The sequence below is a fragment of the Oreochromis niloticus genome, linkage group LG5, assembly GCF_001858045.2.
Source record: "Oreochromis niloticus isolate F11D_XX linkage group LG5, O_niloticus_UMD_NMBU, whole genome shotgun sequence".
Lineage (NCBI taxonomy): Eukaryota > Metazoa > Chordata > Actinopteri > Cichliformes > Cichlidae > Oreochromis > Oreochromis niloticus.
The window spans coordinates 5,930,705-5,940,607 of NC_031970.2; the positions used below are offsets into that span (position 1 = coordinate 5,930,705).

Sequence of the window (9,903 nt, forward strand, 5' to 3'; positions counted from 1 at the left end):
TTTAAATATGTAATTATTGACCTAGCTTCCTGTCTGAAAAACAAATGTAAGTTTTGTGAAATACTGATGATCAAATGGTTTTTCCACCCTTTAAACAAAATATCCTGGTCCTCAGTAGTTAGCTGTTGGTGTTACGCTTTTAATAAGAAGCCGTAGGAGAGTCACAGATGGCTAATTGAATTCTAAACTGACCTGTCAAAATAAAGTCTTCATTTGTGGTTGTGCTCAATATATATGACCACTGGGTGGCAGCATAGCATCAAACCCAAACAGAATCCTAAGATGAGGCCAAATAAACCCATAAAAGCAGATTATTCACCCACTTTGACATATTTGTTTCTAATTAAGCTTCCCATATTTTATTACACATACCCCAACTCTGATTTTTAGGTCTAGAGTCTAAATCCACCCTCATTCTGTGGCCTCTAACTCTGTTTGTCCCCTGCTTTTCTCTGTTTGTTGTTGTCGTCAGCATGTCTCTGCTTGCTGCTTCTAATTTTTATATTTATAAGTAAATGTACATGCTTTGTACAGCACTGAAAGCTGTGTGTAAATGGGTTTTATAGAAATACATTCTACTTGCTCGCATGTTTAGTTTCTAATTTCGTAAATCGTAACTTGATATTTTTAACTAGTTGGGGTTAAGTTGGTGGACATAAAGCTAATTGGAAAAGGAAAAAAAACTTAGTTATTTAACGATTTGTAATGAAACAGGTTTTTGTGTTATGTTATTTGACCTTTACTTCATGTCCCTCCCTGTCTCTCATAGCATTCTGCTTGTCAAAACAGGGCAGTATTACAAAACTTCACAGGACGATTATTTTAAAAAAAATTAAAAGGTTAAGTATCGTACAAACTGTTGCACTAGAATAAAGGCAAACGGCAAAGTTAAAGCAGGAACAGAAACTAAAGCACCCAATCGAGTAGAAACCTAAATGTAAAAGGATTATTTCTGTACGCTGCCTTTTGACAAGTAAAAACAGGAGCCACTAAATTAATTTAAGGTCAGTCTCAAATCCATCTAGCAGTACTGCGTGTATAAAAAGCATTTAATCAAAAAGCTGGCTCCTGTCTGAAGTCAAGTGATGGGATTAGTGACAAAGGCCGACAGATAACATACAGCAGGGCGAGGATCAGGTGCTTGTGGTGAGTCATTCTGATACATCAGCCCCTGCGAGTTAGGTAACAGTGAGCCTCTCGCAAGTGGATTAATAGTTTACCGAGCTACGAACATTGCCCCAAAAGAAACACGCAGCCAGAAGTTAGGTTTCATGCCTTTGACATGCGCTCCATTTTTGGACTCGTGTACTTAAACCTAACTGACCCTGAATTAGATACGACGTTCGATAAAGCCTCTGTTACCAAGCCTGTGGATCATTTCTTTACTTTAGCTGATTATTATGGCTGTGTCTCTCAGCCTATAATACATCTGTCCTTTTATTCCAAAGAGTTATGTGCTGACTGTGGACTCCAGCTTACCCGTTTCTCTTACATGTGGGAGAGCTGCTTGCTCGGACAAGACGTATCAAGTGTAAGTTTCAGGGAATTAGTTCCACAGATCCAACTTAGAAGGGAATGCCACAGATGAGCACAGAGACGTACAGTGTACTGTATATCATGTTATACCACATTTGTCCTTCTATTTTGGGTGCGCTAGATTGGGTCAGCTCAGCCCCATCTGTTAAGAGACACTTTAACACAATCACAAACTGACTATTTAGCAAGAGCACAAAGTATTTATTTAACAGCAGTATTATCTTTTAATGTGGAAATTTAATGAATGATGAAATACAATTTAAGAGAAAGGTTTAAATCCAGAAAGCACAAACAATAAATATTGTCTCTGCGGTATAAATGTAGCTGCTTAAATACTGTATGTCAGCACCAGAAGCTTTTACTCTACTGGACAAAGTAAATATTAAAGTCCTCTGGCAGCACAGAGCAGCTGAACACAGAGGAGGCAGAAGGGAGCACCAATTGCTCTAAAATCTCTGTTTCTGGTGCTGATATGGGAAAAACTAGAATGAGAGGAAGAAAAGGATGGTGTAAGAGCCTGGAGTGTGTGTGTTTCGCTGCCAGAATACCCACCTGTTCAGACAGGCGTTTAAAGTTTAATGCGCTACAGTCTTTCGCTTTAGCTTTTTGTTGTTGTTATTGTTTTTAGCCCTTTTTTTCAATTTCTCTTTTATCTCTGACACATAGGTGAATGAAGAAATCCAGAATAATGCATGTAGATAATAACAGCTCTACCGTGCTGTAAAGATTTGAGATAATCGTGAAATCATTCAACTAAGGTTGAGAAATCGAAAGGTTGTGAAAAATTAATAGAGTATTTAACTCAATTTTAATTTAATTTACCACCCTGTTACTTCCACCTCAGAAATAACAAATAGAAGAATTAATAAAAGAAGTCCAAAAACCTGAATGGGTTTGAAGGAGAGAGGAGAGAAGAGGTGAATGGAGAAGAGCTTTTACGGGTTTTACAGTCGTGCGGCACAATGAGGCTTGAAGATGGGGTACAGATGGGTGAGGCTCAGAGGTAAGCAGGGTTAAACACGCTAACAAGATTGTCTGCGAAGTCATCCCAAAGCTCCGAACACACAAATCTCACCAAGCAGATGTGACGCATAGCTGATAAATCTGGATGAGCTGTGATTGAGTGCTGAAATCATGTCAAACTTTAAGAGCTCTGAGATAGTTTGCTGCTTTGCGTGAATGCTGGCTGTCCTGTATTTATAAATGAAATGATAGATGGGGAAAGTTCCTGAGGGGAAAACTGCAAATTAGTTGATTAATGGGCATCAGCACACAATAGAGAATTGCATTATTGGTCTCAGCTGAGATGAGCATTGGCAAGAGAGATGAATGTAGTAACTAAAAAGGCCTCGAAGCTTAATGACAAAGCTAAAAAAAAAATCTGTTGGCAAAATTTGCCTTAAAAAGTATAACCAGTGTGTGTTTGTCTAAGAACCACTGATTATTTTGTACTAATTTAGGATTTGGTAAATGCCTTTTACACTTTACGAGAAGGTCTCTCTGTTTGTTGTCAGGGTGAACAGGAAAAGAGCTGAAACACACCATGAGAAAGAGCAAGCCAGGATACAAAAAAGGGATTTACTGTATCACCAGCACTTGTTAACAGCTGTATCAGTTGGTCTCAGTTCAGAGGGATTCCGACAGCTGGTGTGTGTGTGTGTGTGTGTGTTTGTCGGGAGGAACTGGGTGTGGAGTCTTGACCAAGGGCATAGGACAGAAAGAGGGGAGCGTGGTGTAGTGGCTGGAAAATTCCCCAGACTCTTTCTGCCTGTAAAACAAAAGTAAAGAGTTTATTTTGAAGAGATAACAACCACCGTCCCTTTAATTTCATTTACCTTATTTTGCTGTCCTTGCTGATTGTTTATTAGATTTCAAGCACAAAGGCTTCTTTTAAATCTGTGTGGCAGCAAAACAAAGAACCATATTTTCTGCGTCGATAACCCCGTAAAGGCTGGGTTCTTTCACTTGTCATATTTCTAATAAAAAAATATAAACATAATATTACTTTACCGGGCTGTTTCTTGCTTTATTTTGTGTGACGTGTGAAACACAATTGTGCTGTTATTATGTTGGTTTCACAGAAATAGTTTTAAAAAATTATAAAGGAAGACAAAAACATATTCAGCCAACATCCCCAAAAGGTGATCCACATAAGCAGACAATTTAGAATTTGCAGGACTTGTTTACACTCTGTTACCTCAGGGCATAAAAAGGAACAGAAAAACAAATGCATTGTCTATACTAGTCTTTATCTTTGTTTTATTTTTTACTTTTTTTTAATTATATATATATAAAAAAATGTGACAATCGATTAGAAAGCAGGGGTCATCGTCATTAGAGCGTACTAACAGTCTTAAAAAAAGATGCAACCTAGATTTGGGGTTGTAAACAGTGTTTTATAATGACTACAACACAGACGACGGGACTGACAAAATAAACAGACGGCATGGGTGGAGAGGGAGGGGTGTAGCGAAAGTATGCTCAACTACTCAGCAACAGCCACTCAAGTCGTGACGTGTTCGCGGTGCTTCCTGCAGCGCTTTAACCCGGGTCCTAGAGACAGTATTTGAGCTTTCTATTCGCTACTTGGCGCTGTTGCTATGGGGCTGTGCATGTTGAGGCGTGCACGTTGCACCGTGCATGGAAAACAGTTTGCGTGTGCTGACTGAGAGTCTAAGGTTGGGGCAGAAAGTGTCAGGAGCAGGGTAAAGAAACCGCATCGAGAGCATAAACATGATGAAACCAGATTTTATTCCGCCACTTTTTATTGTATTTTTTTAATTGTTGTTGTTATTGTTGTTTACCTTCTTTAATGTCGACGATCCAACACTGTGACTATCGCAGGACGGTGAAGCATGGCTCCCCGTGCGTCTGAGGCGATGACCTCGTTGAACTTTACCCCACAACAAATATTTATGCAGGGGGTTTATTATCTGTATTTTAGTCTGTGGGAGTTTAACTAGATTTTAATAATTATGTAAACAACTTTCATGTGTTATTAATATCTAAAAAAAAATATGTTATATAGGTCCAGGTAGAGGTGAAACACTACGATATTCATATTATTAAGTTTGCAGTATACTGTTAGAGGCTGTTTACATGTGAAGAGTGACACCCCAGGAACTTATGTTGTTCTGTAAGTGCAAGTTACACAAATATGTCAACAGGCACCCGATGTTTTTCTATATATCTGCGACAAATATATTTTGTAATTACATTTAACCTATTATGACATACTAATATAAATACATATATATATATATATGTTTTGGTTATATATCGGTTACAAAAACAGATAAATAAGTCACATACCTACAAAACCAGAATTTTTTTAGCAAAAAAAATTATAAATTTCATCATTGGCAGATTAAAACAGGGGAGCATTAAAAAAGGGGGACAGTCTGCAGCTGGATCACACCCAGCTCCGCGGGCTCGCGCCACAGACGCTCCACCGGCCGGGCGTGTGTTTTCATATCTCGCGCGGAGCAGCAGCAGCAGCAGAGCGCGCGGTATGAAATGGCTGAGAATACGAGCAAGAGTGCAAGTGTGTGCTATGCTGCAAATGTTACCTGACAAACACCTAACACATGGCCAAAAAACGCGTTATTTCGACGTTAGTCTGGGTGGGGGCGGGGGCAGGTGGGTTTATGTCCCCCTCGGACATGGCACGGGGGTAAAAAAAACAAAAAACAAACCAAAACAAGGCAGGTGTGCGGCGACTGCCGGTGCCACGGACAAACTTTAGACAAACACATGGAATCAAAAGTCAGGTAAACGCACGCGGATGGCAACACAATAAATGAACACGTCACGGGAGCAAGTAAGCGCTAAATGGATTGGATAGAAAACAGATTTTTTTTTTTTAAATTCACGATAAAACAATTAGTAGGGGTGGGGGGGATCGATTCAGCTTTTGTGTTCCGGAAACAAACAATTCTTCGACATTAGATCCATGCATATATGTATATTTTTAGATTTTTGTTAGAGCCAACACTGTTTAATAAAACATGTTCTGATTCTGCTGGTGTTATCCCCAGCTAGAAATTGGTTGCCAAGCATTGCATCATTCCTTTCATGTGACTCCCATACGCCCCAAATTCGTCCTGGCCGTCTTATGACTGCATCACAATTGCTGCTCGCACAAACTATACACGCTAGTGTGAACAACCAGCTAACCCGAAGATTTCCCCGCCCCTGGGCTGTTTTCGGGTCACTCTATTGGATGTCACCAAGGGAAAGATCTTAACTCCGCTCTTCTGATTGGTGTATGGGAACGTCAGGTTTTGTCGCTCTTGTTCGGTTGCGCCGAAATTACCTTCCCATGCATAGTTCGGTTGGCGTCTCCCACAATATAAACGCCGCCGGGAGTTTCCGTAAAATCACATTCAGCCGTCAAGACTGAACAATGGTTAACATGAGCTATCACCAATTTTTACTAAAATATCTACATTCGAATTCAAGACAGTCGAGAAGGCGAGCGAATAAAAGAAAAAGGGTAAGCGGATATTCCTGTTAGCAGTTCTGCTGTTTTTAATCTTTTAGTGAACAACTAACGGCGACTTCACACACTCTCGGAGTGCTCTGTCGGTGTAGTGGAAAACGAAAAAGCACTGTGCATGTTTTTTTGCCGATATTTCAGAGCCATTTTTAGAGTAACAGTTGCTTTAATCGATCATAATTTTAATTGAGTTGTTTTCAGGTGTTGTCCGCTTTGTTTTCCAAGTTGTCAAGCTCTCACGGACTTGTGCCGAGGAAGTTTCGATGTTTTGGCAGCCGACTGTGCCGAACGCCCTGACACAATTCCGTGAATGTAGCACCGAAGGCATGTACCGCTTTAAATCTGAGCTGTCATTGATTGTGAGCGTTTATAACAGATTTTATACTGCGCCGTAACGTCTGACAGTAATTGATGGGGCTGTCGACATGAAATCGGACGTGTTTAATTTTTGTTTTCTGCACTTTGACACTCCCGTTTAGGTTAAACGCTCACCGCTGAATGGGCAGCTGTTTTCGTTACTTTTTCTTTCCACCCATCCCACTCTTTGCTTTTCTCTTTTCTCTCTACGTTTCCTTTTGTTTCGCCCATTCCCCCGGCTGGACTTGGGTTTCCATGACGTAATTGTCTTGGCGTACAGTGGTCATGTAACTAAAACAGGAAAAACGTATATACGCATGTTATTATAAAACACTGTTAAAAAGGAAAAATGTCATGCGTTTTGGTCACCACAGTTTTAACGCGTGTACGTTTGCGTTCACATCTGGAGTTTAACAGGAGGAAGCAAAACAGGGATTTATTTTTATTTTTTACCGCTCACATTTTATATCACTGCCGGTCTACGTCAAAGTATTTTATTTTATTTTTTCTCTTTACACATTAAAAACCCTTTTATGACAAAACTTCAGTCATTGTGATGGCTTTTGTGTGCTGGTCTTTAAGACCACTGTAAGCAGAGCAGACAGTCAGAGCTGGACTCCTGAGTTTCATCGGCGTTTTAACCACTTGTTTATCGACTCCGGCGTGTTTTGAGGACCGTCAAAAGCAGGGGGCGCAGTGGAGAGCACCTTGGTCTTTGTTTACAATAATTATGTGACAGGAATTTTGCCTTCTTTCTTCTTCTTTATCATTTCATCAGTTAAACCAGTGGCGTTTCGGGCACCTTTTTGTTTCCACTCACAGCTGGCTCTGTGTTCACCAAATCTCTATTTTGATTTTGAAATCTCAGCAATTTCCATCAGTCAGGGGGAAAAAAACCCACTATTTTTTCTTACTAACCTACCTACCTACCTACTAAATATTTATTTGTCTTTGCAGAATTATTGGGACAAGCTATCTCCAACAAATTGCCAGACTTGATTAAAGGAGACTTTCTAAAGGTAATATTTGACATTTATTCCATCTTTTAAGATTTTAATGTGATCTTTTTTATTTTTCCATCCATTTAATTGTGGAATTAAGGCATCCTAAATTGATTTCATTTTGTTGGTGCAATAATGCATTTTTCTCTGTGTTACTCTGTTTTATTTTAACTTGATTAATTATTGAGTAGACAAAGCCTGACTATAGTATTCAGTTTTGAGACAGACCATCCTAAATCCCTGTGTACACGGACGTCATATCTAATTACAGTTATTTTTAAATTGAACACAATGTCAGTCATCTAACCTGCAGCTGCTTTGCACTTTTCCCTTTCACGCCCCCTCCCAAACACTTCTGGTTCTGGCGGCCCCCCCCCACCCTCAGGTCCAGTGTGAACTGTGTGGCCGAGTATCTGTGCGTTGCGACTGATTGGCGAGATGACTGCCGAGTGGCTACACCTGCCCCCGCCGTACCCCCCTGGCGTGGGGCCGTTGTATGGTGCAGAGTTGGAGGCGTGGTATGAGGACCTGCAGGATATTCTGGGCTCTGACACAGGAGGGGCAAAACTGGCACGAGCCCCTACATGCACCGAGGTCAGTAGTTTGAAAAATGAAATGGTATCATACCCATGATGAATGTGAGTCTTTGTTCATTGCACTTTTTTTTTTCTGTTTTCTTTTATTTTAATTTTTGTGAAAATTTTCACTCGCGTGCCAGACGACGTGAAATTTACTTGTACTTCTAACTCTCTACAGGTTTTGACATTTACATTTTGTGCTTCCAGAAGGAGCCAGAGTTCATGGATGTCCTGGAAAGTTGCTCTCTGACGTGGCTGACCGATGGCAGCCAGACATGGGGTGACGGTGTCCAGAGGACAACAGAGGAGATCCACAGCACCCAGACCCTGCATCACAACTCGTCGTCATCCTCCTCTTCCTCCTCCTCCTGCATGAGTCCAGCTGTTACAGAAGAACGGCAGGTGGAGGCTGAGGGTGGGAGAAGTGGAGATGGCTCGGCAGGAGGTGGCAGTGACTTGCTGCCTCCCGAGTTCTTCGAGTTGCTGAGTGATGGAGGAGTGGGAATGGTGGATGCGAGTGGAGCAGTGATCAGCGGTGGCTATTATTACCACCACCAGCACCACCAGGCTAATGTCCATCCTGCATCTCCCTCAGCCAGCGAGGAGGAACTGCCCTGTGTCCCCGATTCGCCATCTTGCTCCTCTTCAGCCTCCCAGTCACCATCTCAAATTTGTTCTTCTCCCTCTTCACCCGTGTCTTCTCCCTCTGTTTACCCATCCTCCCGTTTGGGAAAACGCAAGAGGACCACCAGCGAGAGGGCCAACGGTGCCTTGTCCTCTTTTGTTTCCTCCTCACAACGCTCATCCTACTCGTCTACCAAAAAGAGTCGCAAAGAAAGAGAGCAGGAGAACGAGAGGAAGGTACAGGAGCTGACAGAGCAGAACGAGCGTCTTAAAGCAGAAATCGAAAGGCTGGGAGAGGAGGTACAGAGGACACGAAGAGCCCTTATCGAGAGACTAGTCAACACCAGAAAATGAGAGGGAGGTGGTGAAGGAAGACGGGAATAAAATATGTCAGGTCCTACAGAATTCGAACAAGCAGTGGTGGGGAAAGGTGTAACAGGGTGGTCATGAAATGCCTCTTAGAAGAATGGAAACCAAAGATAAATTTTTATAAGTGAGGATTTTGTTTCTTGTAAAAGACAGATAAAGATTGCAAGAGGAAGGAAAGTGATGAAAGTCAAGACATGAAAGGGTACAGAGAGGAAAGGGGCTGCAACAGCATTGCGGCTTTTCGAAAGACACAGCATGTATGAAGGAGAACAGACGGCTCTAAGTGCAAATCATGCAGAGGTTTTAATGAATGTCATTTTGAGGAATGCCTAATGAGATCCATATTTTGAGTTGCATGTAGGACAGAAAGGAACTTCATTTAAAGAGCATTTCACTGATAGATCTTCCCACCATTTTGCAATAAATTGTAACTCCTACTTTAAGGGCTGCAATCTGGCTAGCAGAGATTATTTGCCCCAATTTGTGGAGAGTTTAGGAGCTCAGGAAAAGTCTGAAAGTGCCCAGTGCAGTGTGAGTATGAGAGAATGCTTTTTATTTTTGGGGGGAGGAAAAAAAAAAGACATCATTTTCTTACTTTTGTATAACCCATGGCTTGTGTGTATGTGTATTTAGATAAAGCAAGTAGGAACCGGCTATACTTTCTAAGCTGACCTTTTCTATTATGGGAATTTGTGGTAGAATTATTAAGAGCTCTTCTACCCTTATTTACTATTTTTATATAATGCTGTAATATATACAATTGTACTGTAATGGCTTGTACTGTAATATACCAACATATCCACTGTTATTTTCTCATTGTAGTCACTTAAATTGTTAATTGTAGAATATTGCATGCATGGCTTTTGTCACTGATGGCATTGAATCTATGTATTTTACCATAACATTCATTTTATCCTGCGTTGTAACACACCCAATTTGC

General features: G+C 41.0%; 1 protein-coding gene across 3 annotated transcripts; it reads left to right on the forward strand.

Annotated features, from left to right (window-relative positions):
* Positions 1-5,873: 5,873 nt before the first annotated feature.
* ddit3 (DNA-damage-inducible transcript 3) lies at positions 5,874-9,734 on the forward strand. 3 transcript variants are annotated; one of them, XM_003451826.5, is made up of 4 exons: positions 5,874-6,031; positions 7,349-7,410; positions 7,778-7,986; positions 8,178-9,734. In XM_003451826.5, the coding sequence occupies exons 3-4, from the start codon at positions 7,831-7,833 to the stop codon at positions 8,946-8,948; spliced, it is 927 nt and encodes a 308-aa protein (XP_003451874.1). In that variant the 5' UTR covers positions 5,874-6,031; positions 7,349-7,410; positions 7,778-7,830; the 3' UTR covers positions 8,949-9,734. The 3 variants fall into 3 exon arrangements, with proteins under 3 accessions (XP_003451874.1, XP_025762785.1, XP_013130973.1); XM_025907000.1 differs by having other exon boundaries at positions 8,181-9,734; XM_013275519.3 differs by lacking the exons at positions 5,874-6,031; positions 7,349-7,410 and having other exon boundaries at positions 7,843-7,986; positions 8,149-9,734.
* The last annotated feature ends 169 nt before the right edge of the window (positions 9,735-9,903 follow it).

Excerpts from the sequence above, each read along its gene's own strand:
- ddit3 (XM_003451826.5), top strand. The coding sequence starts at position 7,831 with ATGACTGCCGAGTGGCTACACCTGCCCCCGCCGTACCCCCCTGGCGTG. Across the intron at positions 7,987-8,177 it reads GAGCCCCTACATGCACCGAG|AAGGAGCCAGAGTTCATGGA; the intron begins GTCAGTAGTTTG and ends TTGTGCTTCCAG.